This window comes from Copadichromis virginalis, linkage group LG13, assembly GCF_057382275.1.
Source record: "Copadichromis virginalis isolate Kocher_CV1m ecotype Utaka linkage group LG13, C_Virginalis_male_GT1.1, whole genome shotgun sequence".
Taxonomy (NCBI): Eukaryota; Metazoa; Chordata; class Actinopteri; order Cichliformes; family Cichlidae; genus Copadichromis; species Copadichromis virginalis.
In genome coordinates, this window is record NC_140630.1 from 476,778 (window position 1) to 497,529 (window position 20,752).

General features: G+C 42.4%; 1 protein-coding gene across 4 annotated transcripts in view; it reads right to left on the minus strand.

Annotated features, from left to right (window-relative positions):
• Positions 1 to 19,663, minus strand: part of gbf1 (golgi brefeldin A resistant guanine nucleotide exchange factor 1) — an 82,444-nt gene extending 62,781 nt beyond the window's left edge. For all 4 annotated transcript variants that reach the window (XM_085476773.1, XM_085476772.1, XM_085476771.1 and 1 more), the window contains exons 1-3: positions 19,376 to 19,663; positions 12,033 to 12,136; positions 11,752 to 11,818 (exon numbers count right to left, since the gene is read on the minus strand). In XM_085476773.1, the coding sequence (XP_085332899.1) occupies positions 11,752 to 11,818; positions 12,033 to 12,128 (163 nt within the window). In that variant the 5' untranslated portion in view covers positions 12,129 to 12,136; positions 19,376 to 19,663. The remainder of the gene's footprint in view (positions 1 to 11,751; positions 11,819 to 12,032; positions 12,137 to 19,375) is intronic.
• Positions 19,664 to 20,752: the final 1,089 nt, after the last annotated feature.

The following is a 20,752-nucleotide window of genomic DNA, read 5'->3' on the forward strand; positions in this document are numbered from 1 at the left end:
TCGGTTGATTTTTCTAGTCGGCACACTCATTTCCTCCATTACCCGCTGGCTGCTTCCCAAACAAACACACGTGCGGCTTGGCACTTGTGCTGTACGTAACAAGTCACGCGACGTGACGCTGCGGCTGTGATTGGTCCGGCTCTGCGCTACTTAATTTGGATCGGCTGACCTTTTTTTTTTTCTTTTTTTTTATGAGGACAAGAGCGGCGAGGTCTATCGCGATAGCTTAATTTCTCTATCGAGTAAAAGTTATATCGCGATACATATCGTTATCGTTCTATCGCCCAGCTCTAGATTTACTATGTGCAACTCCCAGCCTAAAACACTAAAAACAACAAAACCCTTACTTTTCCTACCCTAGTCTTCAGTGGTGTACCAGCCTCGAGGCAACTTTAAACGCGAACTCGAGAGCAGGCAGCAGACCAGAGATATAGTCTCCTACCAAACTCTGAAGCGTACCCCCACCTAGGATAGCCACCAAACACAATAAACTAAAACAATAAAGCAAAACAACAAACAAGTGCTTGGATGGAAGGGCAGCACAGCCACCCAGCTGAAACACACTTACTAAAGGGAGTTTGCTCAATTACAGTGAACACCATCACTCACCCACTTAAAAGCAAAACAAACTGACATTCAGTCTCCACTAAAATGTCCAAATATCCTGGACGAGCCCCCGCTTATGTTACGACCCGGCTCAAAAGCCGCAACATAAAAAAGGAGACGAATACTAGAGTGTAGGTGAAAAGAAGTTTTATCTTAAAATGGCATAGCAGGTTGGCTCAAATGGCTGGTACCACCGAGGCAAAGACTAGGGAGCTCTCTGGGAAGCTTGCTTCAGGTATGCTTTTATCCACACCTGACAAGGTGTGGCCAATTAGCACCAGCTGAAAACATTGAGATGATTAGGGGCTGCAGAGGGACGTAACACACACACACACACTTTGTCCAAACACTGCATCCAGTCTATGGCCCAAGGATAAGTTAAGAGAACCGTCCCAGCGTCCTGAGTGTGGACAGCACTGTCCGGGAGCGTCTGATCAACAGCTGACCAGCAAAAGTGACCCACTGCAAAATGTGCCTGTTTGTGTCTGAAAGCGCCAAAGTCTCGATTTGGGAATTCTGGGTGACTTCCTTCTTTAATAGGGATGCTCCTGCAATTCAGTCGAATAACATCTGAGTAACCAACTCTAACTCTTAACATCTGAGTGTTTGAGTTAAATTTGAGTCTAATGTAAAAAACTCATAACTCAGTCATAAATATGAGAAAGAATAACATTTGAAAATCTAATAACATCTCTTCAGTGTGTCCGGGTCTCCAGTAGGACATGCCCAGCCTCAGCTGGCTCCTTTCGATGTGGAGAAGCGCCTCTACTCCCAGCCCCGACCCACCTCCTCACCCTATTCCTAAGGGAGAGTCCAGAATGAGCCTCTCGTTCTAGTGGTGTTAACAAAACATGTAAACATCAGGCCTAGATGTATAGTGTTTCAACAACTATGCTCCAACTGGTAGACATTCAGACAAAGAGCTTACCGGACTTGGGTACCAACGAAAATTCATCAGAACAAACAACCAGCACGTCTGGTACCGACTGACAACAGTGCCCATTAGTTGTCTAGTTGTGCACATCCCAATTCTTGACTTATGGCATTCACAAGCGTTACAGAGATTCAGGCTTGTCCAAGAGCTTTGGTAGATGCACCTCCTGTATGGACTGGAAGCTCCTACATTACTCCTTTTCACGGCTGAAGGGTTAAAAAAAACGATTTCCCGTTACGATTTAGTCACGGCACGAAAGACACCGAATGTTCACCATTTTGTTTCAAGTTACGTTCTTTTGAGTCGTCGAGCCAAAATCAGCAGGGAATTCAGGAAGCGCCTTCATAAGAAAGCGTTCCACTAAACTATCAAACGGAGGAGTCACTGTGTTACTAACAACATGTTTGAGGCTTGCTGTGCATCATCAGCATCCTCTTTTTCATGCCATCATTCGTGTTTGATTTCATCCTTAAACACATTACATGATATGTTTTATTTTTTTATTTCACACATGGTACAGCAGTAATGCATTCCCATACACAATCTTCCTTTCAATTAAAGTAACACTGTTTCCATGCATGAAAAGGAGCAGGAAGAAGAATAAATTCTTATTGATACCTGCCCCCTATCTGTGATAATACAAGTAGGCAACCAAAATTACACTATGACAATTTTCTGCACATAACAAAATAAAGCAAACAGAACAATATACTCAACAATGAGCAATACCACTAAATATCAAACTAAAAGGATCATTTTTCTACAATTAAATTCTATTCTTTTCAACTTCTTCATATTGGTTCATCATTTTATTCTTATAGCAGATTTTAAATTGAGAAACATTTATACAACACTTAAGATGATCACTGAGAGAACTCCAGTTTCTTATGCCTGTGACTGTTGGACACATTTGCCTTTGCGTGGTTCGAGCAAACCGGTGCTTAAAATAAAACTTCCTTCTGCCGTCCCCATTTTCTGAACACAATACAAATAAACTTTGTAACTTAAGAGGTAGTGTTTTATTTTTCGCCCTAAACATAATAGTTAAAGTCTGTAATTTCACTATGTCTTCTAGTTTTAATAATTTCAATTTTATAAACAAATTATTAGTGTGTTCTCTATATTTAACATTATGCATAATTCAAAGCGCTCTCTTCTGTAATAAATATAATGATTTCATATCAGTCACGTATGTATTCCCCCATACTTCAACACAATAGCTCAGATAGGGTAGAAACAATGAAAAATATAATATTCTCATTGTCTTGCAATCTAATATATATCTAACATTACCCAGGATATAAACACTTTTAGCCAACTTTTTTTTAACATGTTCAATATGTGATTTCCATGTTAACTTGTCATCCACTATTACACCCAGAAAACGGAATTCTGTCACTCTTTCAATTAATACTCCCTGTACAGATAATACTATCTCTTCCTCCTTTACACGGTTTCCGAATATCATAAACTTTGTTTTTTCCAAATTCAGTGATAACTCATTTACATCAAACCGTTTTTAAATTTTTTTCATTTCAATAACCATAATTCTTTCAAGTTCTCTCCGGAACAATAAAAAAATTTTATCGTCTGCAAACAAAACAAAATTCAACATTTTTGACACATCACAAATGTCATTTATATATAAATTAAAAAGTTTTGGTCCTAAAACAGAACCTTGAGGGACCCCACATTCTATTTTCATTCTATCAGATGAGTCGCCTAAACACTGCACATACTGAAACCTATTATCTAAATAACCAGTTCAATACCATTCCTCTCACACCATAAGTTCTTAACTTAGAAATCAAGATGGAGTGTTGCAGAGTGTCAAAAGCTTTTCTTAAATCAATGAATACCCCTATAGTATATTTATTATGATGTGTTGCTGATGAAATGTCTTCAATAGTATTCATTAATGCTATTGCTGTTGATCTGTTCCGTCGAAATCCGTACTGACTTTCGCTTAACAGTTGATGTTTTTCAATGAAACTATCAAATCTTTGTGCAAAGAGTCTTTCAAGCACTTAGAAAACTGTGATAGCAATGATACTGGTCTATAATTATTAAAACTTTGTCTGTCTCCCGATTTATAAAGAGGGATAACTTTTGCCACTTTCATTCATTTTTACATGCATTTTCTAGTCCTTTTGTTATCCATGGTTTACCAGTAGTTTTCTTTTGCTTATATAATACCAGTGGACAGTGATTTTCATACAAAACCAAATAAGTATTTAAGAATGACTCGTATGCAGCATTAACGTCATTTACATAAACCTCATTCCAATCTTCTTTCATAAGATCTTGCCTGAACTCATTTATTGCATCATCATTTCTAATTCTTATATATCTGTCTACACACACTTCCTCCTTTTGTTTCATTTTATAATCTAAAGTAACAAAAACAGGTAAATGATCACTTGTGTCATTTATGACAAGACCACTTATAATGTTGAATTCCAAGCAATTTATGAAAATATGATCAATTGAAGTAGCTGACTTTTCAGTTATTCTACTAGGTTTAGTAATCAGAGGGTAGAACCCTCTTCCAAATAATAACTCAAAAAAAATCTGATGATGCCTTATGATTGGACATTTTTAAAAAATCAATATTATAATCAACGCAAATACAGAATGTCTTATTTCCCTTTGCCTTGCCTAATAAATCTTCTACTACATCTGTGAATGTTTCTATCAGTGTCCCAGGCCTCCTATACATACAAGTAACAATTATATTACTCTTTCACTTTCTATTTCTACTGTCACACACTCCATTAAATCATCAATAGCCACAGACATATATTCAACCTGTTTACATTTCAAATCACTATCAACAAAAAGTGCCACACCTCCTGCCTTCTTATTAGATCTATTTATATGATGTAATTCATACCCATCAATGTGAAAGTCCCAACCCCTTTCCTCATCTATCCATGTTTCTGATAGTGCTATCACTTTAAACTTGCCTTTCAGATTATTCAAAAAATCATAGATCAGAACAAAACTTTTATAGAAGCTTCTACAGTTTAAATGAATTAATGAAAATGTATTGCCTAAGTCAACATTATCCCTAAATTGATTCTCAGTATAATACTCGCATGTAACATTAATAATTGCATGGTTAAAAATGAAAAACAAAACAATGTATTACCACTGGAGGTAAACCCTTTGTCTTTACAGTCATGAAGGTGTCTCTTAGTCGGAGCTTTTTCATACAATAACCCAACAAACTGTTCTTGACCAGGCCAGATGAAGACGTTTTGGTTTACCAAGCAAAGGATGTTCTTTTTTGGCCGTTCAGTCCAAATAATAATAACATTAATAACAACAACAATAATAATAAGCCAAAAAAACCAAGCAATCATATTATTTGGAGGTAAAGCTGATAAGTGCCAACAAAAGAACATTCCTCCATTGTGCTGCCAGACTGTCCTAATAAGCTAAATGCATCCAAAGGAAAGACTCCAACACAGAATGTGTGGCAGCGACTGCATTTAGGAACAATAAGAGTTTAAATGTGTACATCATGCTTCTGTGACCTTTGATCAGAGATTCATCAGAAATAAATTATGTCCACAAAAGCTCAACGACTTGGAACTAAGCTGAACTGATCTGAAATCACTTCAGGATTATTATGAGTGGACTAAAACTTCAAAAACTGATGTTCAAGCCAAAGCTGCCTTCCACCTCCTCCTCCACCCACTCTTCCTCCTCCTCGACCTCCTCTTCCTTCAGCTCGGGGTTCATGGGGAAGTTTGCGCTTTCTTCTCAGCTCTGTCAGAACATCCAGATCCTCTGCGGCACCTTCGACCCTTTGTCCCATGTAGCTCTCTGCTGCCTCTGTGACTAAGTCCAGACCCCCCACCCCCACCCAAACAGACAGGATGATTAATAGCCCTCTGGTGGGACTCTCGATCCACTCAGCACATTGTTGAGAGCGTCTGAAACAGAACAACAGTTGCATCCCCACTTCAAACTGGGCCTAAGCCCTGCCTGTCATTCCCCGGTTAACTGGCCAGATTTACAGCTACGAACCAGCACTAGGTGGCAGCCTGTCTGAGGACCCGCGGCTACTTCTTTTAGCTGTTTTGATGGGACTCTTAAAACCAGTAGGCCAAATGCTTGGCACACCTGTATAGTCCATGCTGTCTCCCATCAGGCATCCAGGACCGTGCTACACCGAGGCAGCGAACATTTATATTCTGTTTCCAAAGCATTTGGTTTGTTTGCTTCTTTGGCAGCAATGAGAAGAAACTGTCAGGCAGCACTGCTTAAAGAGTTCAATCTAAAAGCTCCAGTGCTGTTCCATTTACATCTTATTCATTCTACAACTTGTATTTATTTAATGCAACAAGAGTTGAATGAAAACAGCACGTTTGTGATTAAACATTTCATATCTGTACATGCGTTATTTTACAGCATCGTCTAATTAAAGAGTATATCTGAAGCTCAAGTTCCTCCTGATGCATCAGTGCCAGTGTTAGAGTTTGTAGGAGAGCAGTACAATAATGTGTCCACTCTTTGTCTTTGTCTGAATTTCTACGAACATTATTGCTAAGGATTGTCTTATTGCATTGGAGTCACACTGGGGTTTTAAGGGGTATTTATTATTTTCTTCTTTTTTTTGGGTTGTATGGAAGCCCCAAACGCAATTTCATTGTTCTTGACAATGACAATAAATAAATAAATACTAAATACTAATACACTCAGGAGTTAATCTGGACTATTTATCCTGAAAAATCAGACTACAGATTAATAGAAGGGACGGCTTGAATCGATCACCGTCTTCTTACTGTGTCATAAAACGACACTGACAGAAGGAATGAGAACATAATCTCATGCTTAAGGGTTTCAGACGCCGGGGCCTGGCAGCAGACATGTGAAGCATCGCCATGAGGCACATTCTCTGTGCCCAGAATGCCTTCATAAGTAAACATATTTGCATAAGCAGCTAAGCAGCATGAATTATGGCGCCTCTTCATCGGCATTTGCCAGTTGTCTTCTGCCACTTCAATTGGGAGTGATATATGTGTGAAGATCAGGTGGCAGAAAAGAGGGAGGGAGGGGTGAGACTGTTGAAGGTGGGGGTAAAAGGCCACAACCAGTTCATAAGTGCTTGGGCTGCAATCCCCAGAGGCATGCCGATGCCTACAACTGCATGCACGCGACCTTGAAATGAGACGACGAGGGACAGCATGTGTGCATGCTCTCCTGATGACTGACATGAAGGTAAAATGGGATGAATTAGTGAGGGTTGTTGTTGTTGTGGCCCTCAAGTATCACTGAAATCAAAGAAAGAAATATGAGCATTCAAAGCGAAATGATTAAAAATCTCATATTTTTGCCATAATTCTGCGATTGCAACGCCTCATATGCCGGATAATTATTACGAAGCCCATCTAGAGAGCAATCAAGTGATCCTCCGCCGTGTTCCTTCTGCAAGTCCACTGCCATGCCCCCAAGACATCCGCTCCTCGCGCCGTGCTAGTGATTCGAGTCAATTAGAGGTGCGCTTGTGGATTTCGTTATTGTCTGGATGTAAAGGGGAAAGCTGTCAGTCAAAGGGCCACTCTGGCTATGTATCTGGAGGGTGCAAGGGGCTCTAAACCTGTATTTGTATGAATAAAAATGAAGGGATTTAGGAGCAGACTGTTTGGCTGCAGCACAGGGATGGGGGAGGTGGGAGTGCAGGGAGTAAAAAGAAAGAATTGAAGATTTGAGTAGCTGAGGCTCAGTGACTTCTGCATAACAAAAAAAGAAGGTGAGCAGGAGAGGAAATACAATCTGTTTCAGGAAGGGCTGTTCTCTGCTCTCCTGTAGTCTCAGAGGGATAGTCAGCCAATAAAAGAAATCCACAGAATTATTCAACAAGAGAGCGAGACGGATTTCTCCGTGTGATAACGGCCCTGTGTGGGAGAGACCCTCCGCCAATGTCAAGTAAGAGATGAAGACTCAATCTGCAGGTCAGAACGACGCCTCCATGTTAGAACACCAAAGCTCTGAGTTCATGGTCACAGGGAATCTGGGAAGACAATCTGTCAGCGTCGGCGGCTTGTTTGTAATTCCAGCGCAGCGCCCGGATTAGGAAGAACATCGTAATTCACGTCGTTACAACTGTTCGCCAACGAGCACCTGATAACGTTTCCTTCCACAACGATCAAAAGAATTTATGCACACCCCTCACTTTTGGTCTGCATGTTTCACAGTGTGGTCAGAGCAGTGGGGTCTGGGTCTGGGTGCAATTCCCCCCTCCAGGGGCAAGGGTACCTAGACCCGGTTTGTAGAGTACGCTTGGGGAGTGTGATTGTGTGTACAGCGTCTCTTTATGTCTGTCTCCACGTTGGTTGAGTGTGGAGTGAGTGCATATGAGAGCATGAGGGTGGGAATGGATGTTTGTGTCTGTGTGTGCCTGTATGTCTGTGTCTATATGTCAGGTCGGGTATCAGACGCCACCTCTCTGGGGACACCTCAGGCCCTCCAAGGTTTGGAGGCCTATCTCCACCCACCACCACTTCCCCTGCCGGTGGCGGACTCCCTCAGGTGTCGGTGCGTTGGTGGTTCTTTGTGTCTGGGGGTGGGCGTCCAGGTACACACCGGCTCACTCCTTGGCGGCCGCTTGTCGGGGCCTGGGGCCTGGGGCTCGCTCGGGCCCCTTTGGAGGTGGGGTGCCCCCGGCCTCTCGGCCTGGGGCTCGGTCACTCAGGCACAGCTGGGGGCCGGCGGAACTCACGGGCGCGTCACTGCAACTCCCCCTGACTTCTGCTCCGCGGCTGCTGGGCGAGCCCTCATCTGGGACTCTCCTCAGCCCTTACTGGGACAGTGGCGCGGCTGCCCCTCTGTTGGTCTTCCATGGTCTCTTGTGTTCTGGGGGCCTCTGGATGTCTGGAGTTTTGATCTCCTCCATACCCGCTTCACACCCTGGAGGACGGGGCTGTGGCCCCCCCACACTCCCTAGCAGATCATTACATGGAGAAACCTTTGGAATGCAAGCATGCTGATCCACACAGGTATGCACACATGGGTATTCACAGACGCGGACTAAAGCTTTCTTGGCTGCTGCCTCAAAGCACACTGTGCGCTGTCTATCTTGCGTGCTGCACAATATCGTTTATTATTTAGTAAATATTGATATCTATGACTAGCTAGTTTATTGTGATGGTGCTTTGTTTTCTCTATTATTATGTTGCTCTTTGTTGTTTGCGGTCTCCTCTGTTTGTTTTTTTTTGTTTGTTTGTTTTTTTTTTTTTTTTTTTCCCCCCATACAGGTGACCCAGGAGTTCTTTTTTTTTTTTTTCTCTCTCTCTTCCCCCCCCTTCTCACCGTCTCTTCTCCCCTTTGGTTTTCTTTCTTTCTCTCCCCCTCTTTCTCTCATTCATTCCCCCTGTCCTATTTATTTAAAAAAAAAAAAAAAAAAAAAAAAAAAAAAAAAAAAAAAGAGCAGTGGGGGGGGGGCAGCAGAAGAAAAAATAAATGCATCACCATCTTCTGTTTGGGCGACTTTTATGTGTGACGAATGAAACGTGCTAACAACTACGACCAAAGCCAGCAGCAGCCACTGAGACAACAGACAACTGCTAAACAATAGAGCGCTCACAGGGTGTGCTAGGACCTGATTTCATACTGAAATGAATGGTCAGTGCTTTCAGTGGTCTGCCTCTTGTGCCACAATTTTTAGCAAGAAAATACCGATTCAGTTTCTGGTCAAAGCTGTGAAAAGCACTCAGTTACACCAGTCTAATGAGATTAGCGCCGGAGCATTAAGTATGGCGCTCGATACAAACCGTCCCATGTAAATCGGTGGAATAGCTCCGGATTCCTGGGACTGCCTGTCTGAATAAGGGCATTACAACACATGGCCCATCGCTGGCCCAACTATTTGACTGTGCTCTCATTGTTCTGAAGTCAAGAACGGACCTTACACTTTCCAGAAGTTGGGGGAGAGCTTTTCCCGCTTTCACAAAACAGACACAACACTTCCTTTCCCAGAACAATTCATCTCTTTGCTTGACAAGACTCCCTGCTATATTTACCCAACTAAAATTGCAGATGATATACTTCCAGCTGCACCACGGCACATGGTCCTGTCAATCACGCCGGTTACAGCAGAGCAGGACTGCCAGAGCGACCGATGCTACCACGACACTAAGCTGCAGAGAAAAACGAAAAGAAATCTTGTGGGGACTAATGCCCGTTTCCTCTGCTGGTTGATTCTTGTCGTTAGAGGAACGGAGACGCACACGAGAGCGAACGGAATTACCGGGCTTTCATTAAGCAGACAGCTGGGCTACTACCAAGCAGCAAAACACAGCCCACCCACAAGATTTATCCACCAGCACAGCGCTGAGGTTCTGTGTGAAAGGTTTATTAGGCTGTTGTGCTGCTGCGAAAAACAAAACAAATTGATCAGTCTCTCAAGCACTTTGGCTCTGCTGCGGTTATTCCTCTAACCCAAGTATGAATGAAACATTTGACAGGCTGACTGCACAGGAGATTTGGACTTAAGGACGGAACAAGGCCTTCAAACATTCTTGACATCAAGTCATTACTTAATGCAAATGTCTAAAAAAGAAAAAAAGAATAATCCAGCATTACATTCAACTTGCAGTCTGGTCAAACACAGAACTATAATGCAGGCAGTGAGGTTGGTGATTTGATGGCTGAAGGGAAAAGCTTATGGAAGGAGGAAAAGAAAAGAGGAGGGTGAGCCCGTGTTGTGGATTCCTCCTCAGCCAGCAGTGCCTGTCCATCTCACAGTGGCAGAGGCATTCCCTGGAGGAAGGCAGCAGCAGCGGTGGGGGCTTAGTGCTGTGTGTGTTTCATCTTTCCCACTGCCCAGAGCTGCAGGGCCATGGGAGCTGCCAGGATTCTCACTCCAAAGGCATGACAACATGCGGGACGGAGCCAGCTTGGACCGCTCAGAAAGAGCAGGCCAGCTGACGGAGAGGCGGGGCTTCAGCACCACCATTGTACTTACAGACACGAGGACTCGTGAATAACTGGTCCCACTCAGTAACAATGTTACTACAACATCCAATGGCACAACCTGAATCTACTGGAAACACAAGTGTGGGTGTGCCCTGGGGTATGTGCACTACACCCTCTGCACCTTGGGTGGCCAGCAGCTTCAGGTAGTTAAACTGGAAACCATCATTTCATAAAGCCACCCAACCCTTCCCTGCACATTTGTAACAGCACTACTGTAACTCTCATCGTAGCCTGACGGCTGTTACAGATGTGCTATCAACAAGAGCAACAAATGCCTGCTTGACCTGATCTGTGTAGACATCACTGATCACTGTTAACACTTTGCTTTCAGACTCCTCGAGCAACTAGAACGAAACAGTAAAATACAAACTGCTGGTTCGCTCCTGCTCATTTCTTCTGTTGGCTAAGAGTAATGTTAGATAAAAAGATCCCATTTAGAGCCAGTCAATATAATAGGCGACCTATTGTGATCTCTGACATTTTCACACATGAAGCATGAAAACATGAGTCACATAGACTGTCAGCTGCTCTGCAAGTCCACAGGAGCTCTATTTGGGGTCCTTAGGGACTAGTAAAGCGCTATATAAATACAGGCCAGGCCATTTATTTATATACATGTATACATGGTACATTTGGCATTTATTGAAAAATTAAAAAAATTCTGTGGTCAAGGTCAAAAATGTCATCATCACATTTGCAGGAATCAAAACACAGTGAGTCATTACGTAACGTAAATCGTTCTTTCCACTTTATACAACATGCCTCACTCAACAACACTACGCTCTGGTGCTTTCTAACATTTATACACTCTCCACTGAGTGTACGGTATCCTGCCCAAGGACACTTTAGCACCCGGCCTGGGATCAAACCACCAACTTTCTAATTGGCAGATCATTTGCTCTGCCTCCTGAGCTAAACCCATATATAGCACGTTCTAACAGATCTATGCCATGGTGATTTACAGAAGAACAGTGGACCTGTCCTTTAACTTCAACTTCAGGTCATTTGATAAATAAACTTGTAAGTACGTGGAAGTCCTGAAAATAAGATAACCAACAAAGCAAATCTTGATGAACAGTTGCAGACTCGTATCTGTTCAATAATACGAATTCATAACACTTTTTACAGATTGAAGGTTCTCCAGTGAAGCTGTGACTCAAAAATCAAATCTTTCAGTATTTAAAGTGGAATTCAAATTAGCACACAGCCTAAATAAGGCCACGTACCTTTTATGGTGTTCAGGATGTCCTTGAGATTGCCAAAGCTGTTGAGTAATGGGTCCTGTTCTTCGTCCTGGGTAAAGAACAGAATCTGATTGGTAAGAAAACACTTACACACAGTATTATCAGTATTATGGGTTTACTGTTTGGCCCTGAAGCAGACTGACTGTAGACAGACATACAGCCAAGCTGGAGCTCATCACGTTCACGCTGGTCACTTTTTCATATTGTTAGTAAATCTAACTAACTGTGTAAAACAACACATAACACGCTTGTGTTGAACTTACTAGTGGAGTGTGGGTATTCCATCTGGAGTTCCTCTTTATGGCTCCAACAACGGTGCTAATTTCACCCTGGACGATGTAGATGTTCTTATCCACCATGCTGCTTCCTGACAGAAAACACATAATAGCATATGGTCACTTCTAGAGCCAGGCTAAATAACCTGAAGTCACTGAAAGGCCATTTCTACAGGCGTTTATAATGCGGCTCTTCATCTGTGGCTCCATGCTACACTGATTTACGTTCACTTAGCAAGTGAAAGGTTACTTGTTCAATTGTAGGTAGAGGAAGGGCATCCAGTGTAAAAAGTACGCTGGGGAAAATAATGATTGGATACCTGCTGAATTTAGAACATTAGGCTTTGGGCTGAGGGCGCAGGAGGGACTGGAGCTAAAGGATGGACCATGGACAGATACAGCCACTGAAAGATGTGTACTGCTGCCTTCTCCCTGACAGGACCATGAAGGAATTCTGACTGACTGCCGGCAGATGGGTGACCGTAATGATAGCCCCTGCCTGTGACGTGGATGAGGCAACCATGGAGTAGTAACGCTGCTAAACGGCTAGGAAAACCAGTGGTAATGTCTAATGTATCCACCAGGGGGAGCAGTGTGGCGCTGCAGTCATTTACAGGCTGCTACACTATATGTTTATACTTGTTCAGGGTTTTTTTTAATTATGACAGACTCATACCTGGATATGTGTTTGCAGCAAATACAATAGAGGCTGTGCGCAGCGAAGCAGCCAGACAGAAAGTACTGTTTGTTGTGGATAGGCGTAGCTTTTGGTCACGTGGTGTCAGTAATAGTGATTGCTATATCACCTGTTCACGGCCCGAGGGAAATTTTGTGAATGAGTGGGTGATGGGGGAAGTCGACTTTTGCTGACCGCTCAAGCTTGGAATGTTTTTGTTCACTGTTTTTCTACGGATTTTAAGGATTTGATAACAAATAAAGGAGTTTTAACTTGGAACTTTGACTAACGTTTTAAACAGCGGGCGCGTCAACATTATTCCCCTATTCAGCTGCTCGGCGACTCAAAGGCTTGACAGTCGCCAACACCGTTTGTGTTCTCTGATTATTGTCGACTTGTGTTTCTGAACATGAAAGCATAAAACGAGGCTTTTATTGCACTGCTAATGTTCTTATATACAATGCAAAATCAAAATGTAATATGGTATTTTAACGGTGAATAAATAAATGAACACTTTTATAACACAATTGGTAAAAATATATTGAATGGATGACTTGACAGTAGCTTTACTAATGAAGTATGGATTGCATCATGTTAAAATGCAGTAAATTGCCTGCTGTGACTTTTACAGACAGGTAAGAAAGCACAGGCTGTCATTAGCATCACAGTGGGTTCCTTTGTCACACAGTGGGTGACCATTCAGAGCGCTCCCACCCCCACAGAAGCCAGCGACTTCCAAACCCCAGCCCAAATATCCTCTCGATGCCAGCCCTGATTTTATCACATGTAAATGGTATTCAAGGAATCACTGACAGAACGTATTTACAAATCACTGTTACAAAAACAATAATTTTTTCTGTGATAAAGTTTAGGAAAATACAACGTTCAAAAGAGGGATTTTCTCATTTTAGTGCTTGTTGTTCAGCTGCAGCGTTTCATTTGCACTGAAACTATCGTCACCTCTTAAAGATCCATCCAAGCAGGCAGCCACCATCTCTGCCTGTCTGTAAGTCTTTCTTAGTGAAAGTCATCGAGGTTTTTTCACCCTTAATAAAATAATCACAGAAGAATTTAAGTTTTTAACATGGAAGTCCCACAGGATCTTAGCTCGGTCATTCACCACCACCCAGTTTGACCTCAGGACTTCCAGGCCACACTCGGCACAGATGTTCCTGTACACTGTGCCGGCCACTTGGTTATGGCGTTCCATGTATGCCCTGCCTGCTAGCATCTTGCACCCTGCTGTTATGTGCTGGATTATCTCAGGGGCATCTTTACACAGCCTGCACCTGGGGTCTTACCTGGTGTGATAGACCCCAGCCTCTATGGATCTTGTGCTCTGAGCTTGTTCCTGTGCTGCCATGATTAGTCTCTGTGCTGCCTTTCAGTCCAGCTTTGTCCAGCCACTCGTAAGATTTCTGGATGTCAGCCACCTCCGCTATCTGCCAGTGGTACATACCGTGCAGGGGCCTGTCCATCCATGATGGTTCCTCCTCTTCCTCGGGTTTCTGCTGCCTGAGGTATTCACTGACCATGTGGTCAGTTGGAGCCATGTTCCTGATGTATTCGTGGATGGTCGTTGTCTCCTCCGGCCTCCTTCCTTCCGCTTAGCATACAGCCTCAGGGTGCTGGATTTGGGGTGAAACCCTCCATGCATCGTCAGGAGCTTCCTTGTCTTGATGTCAGTGGCTTCTATCTCCTCCTTTAGCCAGCTTATTGTCCCAGCAGGGTACCTGATCACGGGCAGGGCGTAGGTGTTGATAGCCCGGATCTTGTTCTTGCCATTCAGCTGACTCCTCAGGACTTGCCTGACCCTCTGCAGGTACTTGGTGGTTGCAGCTTTCCTAGCGGCCTCTTCATGGTTCCCATTTGCCTGCGGGATCCCTAGGTACTTGAAACTGTCCTCCATGTCTGCAATGTTGCCTTCTGGTAGTTCAGTCCCCTCAGTTCTGACTACCTTCCCTCTCTTTGTTACCATCTGACTACACTTCTCCAGTCCGAACGACTTCCTTTGTCTTTGCTGTATATCCTGGTGGTGTGGATCAGTGAATCAATGTCTTGTTTACTCTTGGCAAACAGCTTGATGTCATCCACGTACAGGAGGTGATTGACAACTGCTCCATCCCGTAGTCGGTATCTGTAGTCAGTTCAGGCCTATGCAGAACAGCAGTGGGGACAGAGCGTCTCCTTGGTAGATCCCACACTTGATGGTGACTTGTGCTATGGCCTTGAAGTTGGCCTCTAGTGTTGTCCGCCACATCCCCGTTGAGTTCCTGATCAAGGCTCTTAGGGTCCTGTTCATCTTGTTTAGTTCTAGGTATTCCAGGATCCATGTGTGGGGCATCGAGTCACAGGCCTTCTTGTAATCAATCCAGAAAGGGCACAGTTTGGTCAGTCTAGTCTTGCAGTCTCGGACGACTGCTTGATCTACCAGCAGCTGGTGTTTACCTACTCTGGTATTATTACCCATCCCTTTCTGTGCCCCGCTCATGTTTTGAGCCATGTGCTCATTCACATCATCTAGTAGATCTTCAGAGGATACTTTACATAGTCGTGGTAACCGGCTAGGGAGGATCCAGGTTTCAAGCTTCGCTATGATCCCATCTCTCAGGTCAGTTTCTCTCACACTCAATGATCCTTCTTCCATCACACTCGGGGTCTTGGGTGTGGGTGATGTTATCTACCGTACCAGTTTTGCTGCCGTCAATCTGGTAGTATTGACGGCGGCATCCAGTAAAAATACTGGTGGTCGCCAGTGCTACCCCTCGGCCTCCTAGTAGATGCACCCATGTTATTTTTTATAAATCCTAGGTGACATCTTTCCCCAACTTATTGTTGTCAATATATTTTTCAGAAAACGGCCCTTGGTCACCAGGATTTAAACTAGTCCACGATTTTTAGCAGATGCACCACCGGTATGCTTTTCAAGTCAAACCATAGATATTTAAAAAAAAAAAAGAAAAAAAAGAAACATACATTATTGATCATACTATTCAGAACAGATAGGTTCCAATAAAAATTTGAGTAGGTATACTGTGTCATTTTATGTGTGAGACTTAAAAAAATTCAATGTCAAATACCAAATTTCTACAAAAACTATATGAAAGTTAAGTCTTCAAGCTTCAAGTTTAAGTCTAAGAACTATGACCAGTAAATGTGCATCGAATATAAGAAGCAAACAGCAAATTTCCGTGTCTGGCTTTCCAATGCCTAAAGCCAATATGGATAACCAAACAGAATCAAAATGACATGTGATTTATATTTGACAAGCAGTACAGGTCTGAATAGTTGGATTAACCTTGTTCCTTTTGCCATGACTCTCATGGCAATTTTTCATACCATTCATTTTTTGAATACACAGAAAGCAGCCTATTTAAAATAACACCCAGATATAAGTGTAAATAGCTGGATACAGTGACAGGCGTATAGCTGATGGAAAAAAAAAAAAAGGATAATAATATTAAGTAGATATTGGCAAGAGAATGAGCCCAATGCTCAGGAGCTGACAGCAGTCTGGAAGAATTACCAGACATTCATTTCATGAGCCACAGTTGTTAACGGGTCTGTATTTCCCCCACAGCATATGCAGAAAGTCAGAGGTCTCTAGTTCTTACATCTGGGTGAGACAACTACATCTACAGTCTTACATAAAGAAGAGGACAGAATCATTAGGTCCCTTTTTTTTAAAAAAAAGATGGCGTATTAGAGCTAGTATTAGAGTTGAAATTTAGAAACTAAAGTTGAAAATCTAGTTTGTATTTCCAGAAGAAAGTCGAAATGGTTGTTTCGAGACAAACCACCACAGTTCCCAAACTGTCCAAGTTAGTGACATCACACTTCAGAATTGTTTTTTATTACAAGGAAGGAAATTATTTCTCTTTCAGCACATAAACACAGTGTGGTGATAAACATAAGGATGTTAAAAATGCGGTAGAGAAAGCTGCATCAGGTGACATGGAAAAACCACACAAACTTGGAAGATTTATAGAAGTGAAATGCTGGTAATGGACAGATACAAGGTTATCTGTGGTTGGACCCTTATGTAATAAAAGAGGACATGTCAGGAAATTGCACTTGGATCACCCAACTCTATCATAGTCGAGCAGTAATGCCTGAGCCGGGAAACAAACCACCCTAAAACCTTACAATACAAAGTTATGGAAAGTTTACACTTTGTTTCAAAATGATTAAATCTGAGATGTTGCTTTATTGTAAGGTTATTAAAGTTTTAAATTGTTTAACAAATAATTCTAACATTTACATATGATAATATTAGAAATATGAAACATCTTCAGCAGTCACAATACTCACGATTTATAAGTTACCCTAACTTGGCTATCGTAAGTAAGCTCATAATCAACATATACACCCCAGATTTCTTCAACTCTGGTATCTGCTTCCTTCAGAAGTTCTCTGATGACTCAGCAATTGTTGGCCTCATCGCCAATGAGGACAACAGGGACTATAGAGAACTGACTGAGGACGCCGTCAACTGGTGGTACCGGAACCACCCCCATCTCAAAGGTGAGAAAACAAAGGAGCTGCTGGTTGACTTCCACAAGCACAAACATCCTCCACCTACCTAAACTACAGTGAACAGCCACAGAATGGACATTGAGGTAATAGAGTCATAAGTACTAGCGTCAGCTGACCAATAAACCAAACTGGCCGGCCTTCAAGGTGTGGCTGATAAATACAAAAAAATAAAATGATCCGACCAAGACAAAAACGGTGGTATTTTGTAAATATAATAATAAACGCGAATTCACTTTGTAAGTGTGTAACTTTATTAGTCCTTCTGAAATGCGCCAACAACATTGAGAGTAACATCCGCCTCTCTGTCCCTTAATGCTCTCTGGTCGCTATGGTAACGTGTAAATATTACTTTCAAAATAAGACACAACTACAACACGGGAAAAGACCCAGGAAACGGAGTTAACAATAAAAACCCTGAAGACCATAAATTTCACACCTGAGCCTCAACTCTCGGGACCTGGTACCAAACGACGGTACCGGTCAGTGGCCCGGGGATTCTTTCGGTCACTACCCACAGCTCGTGACCAAAAGGTGAAGGTAGGGACGTAGATCGACCGGTAAACTGAGAGCTTCACTTTTACGCTCAGCTCTCTCTTCACCACGACGGACCGGTACAGCGTGCACATCACTGCAGCCACAGCACCAATCCGTCTGTCGATCTCCCGCTCCCTTCTCCCATCACTCGCGAACACGACCCCAAGATACTTAAACTCCTCCACTTGTGGGAGGAACTCATCCCCGACCCGGAGTGGCCACTCCACCCTTTTCCGGCTGAGAAATCTTTGGGTTTTTTCCTTTGTTTTTGTTTTTTAAATGTGAGCTGACAGCACACTCACATCTGTCATACACATCAGTCCCAATGCATTTACACTGAAGCTGCATTCACGTGCACACATGTACATATGTAAATTTGAATCCAAATTCCCAAATGTCCTCACGTGGGCGAGTCAGAGATAACTACAAGGCTGGATGTGGTCCAGGGCCATACAACGCCCAGATGTGGACTAATCTTTGAGCATTTCATTGACTAGGAAATTAGTTGCCAAAACATCCCTAATTTACAAAGTAAAGGCACCTTGTTCCACACCTAAGTAACTTTGTTTTAGTAGTGTCCTCAGTGTGCAGGGGCCTTTATTTAGTGACACCTTGTCCTACCTGCTCCTTATAATGTTCATCTCAGGGGCTGGTGATGTCACTAGGGTCGTGCTTATGGACGATGATGTCGGGCATCAACGATAGTCAAAATATGCAGCAGCAGCAACTCACCAATTAAGCTTAGCACATTTTACTATTGTTAAATTCAATTAATTAAATTAATGTAATTACAGTCATCATAATCAATTGGCCTCATATATTCATGTCTCATCTCCAACAACAGCTGACACAAGCAACAAAAATGAAATGTATTTTAGGTTCAGCTAATGAAACCTGACAAATAAATATCTTTGTCACAGTTCTGGTTTTTATTTGGTGGAAACCAAAACATCTTTGATGGGGTGCCAGGATTTTTTATGTGCAGGAAAACATTTTTATGGTTAACTTGTACCAACCCTTTAAAATGGTAATATTTCCTTAGACAGAAAGAAAAATCACATAATACCAACCCCATAAACAAGCTGAGTAAAAAGTAACAGTGTTTATGGAACAGTTTGTGCTTGTTTTGGGGGAAAGTGGTATTTTTAGCCTGTGTCTGGATTACAAGCATGCAGACAATTTTATCAATCAGTGTAAAAAGAAACAAAAAAATAAACTCAGCCATGCAAGCTTCTGATAATCTAATATGCTATGTGGCTAATTAGATTAGGCAGTATCTCCTTAAAGACAAACTCAACAGGCTCTCTCTCATTGAAAGGCATTTATCATTTGAGCAAAAGAAAAACATGGCGTCAGACTTAAGTTTAATCGACGTTCTGACGAACTCAAATGTAAATGAGCAATTTACGGGACCAATTACCTGCATGCTACCTACTTAGCTTAACTAGCTAGCATCTTATTTAGCTACTGGTAGCTGTGTTTTCATCATCCAAGCCACTATGTACGTCCCTGATTTGCTTAGGATAAACTTCCGCTGAGTAAAACATAAAACGCTTCTGTTGTCCATTTGAAATGAATATATTACCTGTCTAGGGCGGTTGTATCGCAGATGAAGTCCTTCTATAGCTAATGCTAGCCTTGCTCGGTAAGCTAGTAGGCTAGCCGGCCAAGAGTGAATGAAAAAGACCAGAGTTCAGTTCAGTCTCCGCAATGAAACAAAGCAAAAAGGTCGGACATCCCACAGTGCGATAGCGAAATATTCCCAAACACCGGCTCTTCATTCGCTTAAAAATGCTCGACAGGTCAGTAAAGTCTACACCTTCCAGCTGTCACTCTGCTCTTAGTAAACACACTGACGTGGAAAAGCTCTACACTCTCAACCGAACTTGATTGCACAGTTTTGATTGACGTGCAACTAAACCAAGTAGTTTTTAAGGCTATATACGGCTTCATTATACAAGTACGTATCAGATCATGAAATAAGGCTGATTGTTATATTAATGCTTGTGTTACTTTATAACTATTTACAAATAACAGGGGTTCTCAAAAATACCACTTGCGTTACATAGTGATAAAGGCGGGACTAGTGGCGCGTTAGGTTGCGAAGGACAGATGACGAAAGCACGAAAGGAGCAATCCCACTGTGACGCTTAGCTGTCATTTGGCTGTGTTCTGGCCATTACACGTACGTTTCGTTTCATTTCTAAAGCAGTTTATGTAAAATATTTGTAAAACCGCTTAAATTAAAGCTGAAAGTCTGGAATTCAATCACATACTGACTGATTTAAAATCCTCTGTGGTGCTGTACCAAAGCAAAACGACACAAATTCTATCTTTGTCAAACAAATCATGACCCTAATTGCATGGTTTGATCTTACATATTATTGTGAGTCACATTTGCATAATACTGAAGCATCGAGCTGCATGTTACTGTTGCTGCTGCAGATCTCTTATTTGAACTGCTATGAAACATTTTTGCCACCAGTTTTCTAACTATTGTTCTAAAGGTGATACTGACATACACTCCATGGTGACTGGGTGCATAACTTATTGTTTTCTTTGAAACAACTGTACCTACTGACTCCAGTTCCTTCTGGAGCTCTCCACACGTCGTTCTCGGCTCTCGGACGTGGCTCTTTGTACTAAGTGGAAGGATTGTTTTCTAATATCTGATGCATTTAGGCTGTTGTCGTGGCTTTCCGTGCCTTTTTGCACCTCTCTTTTTCAAGAGTTTAGTACTTCTCATTATTACACATGACTCATCTATGGACATTGATGGTTTGACTTCTTAGCATGATCTGGGTTATCAGTGAAACCTAATAAAACATTTCATGTCAGCAGCACCTTTAGAAATTGTTGACAGCTCAATACTTATTACACAGCTGTGCAGGTATCAGGGTGCCCTTTGGCCCTTTTTTTCCGGTTGAGTATTCCGTCTTTCCTGGTGTGTGTGTGTGTGTGT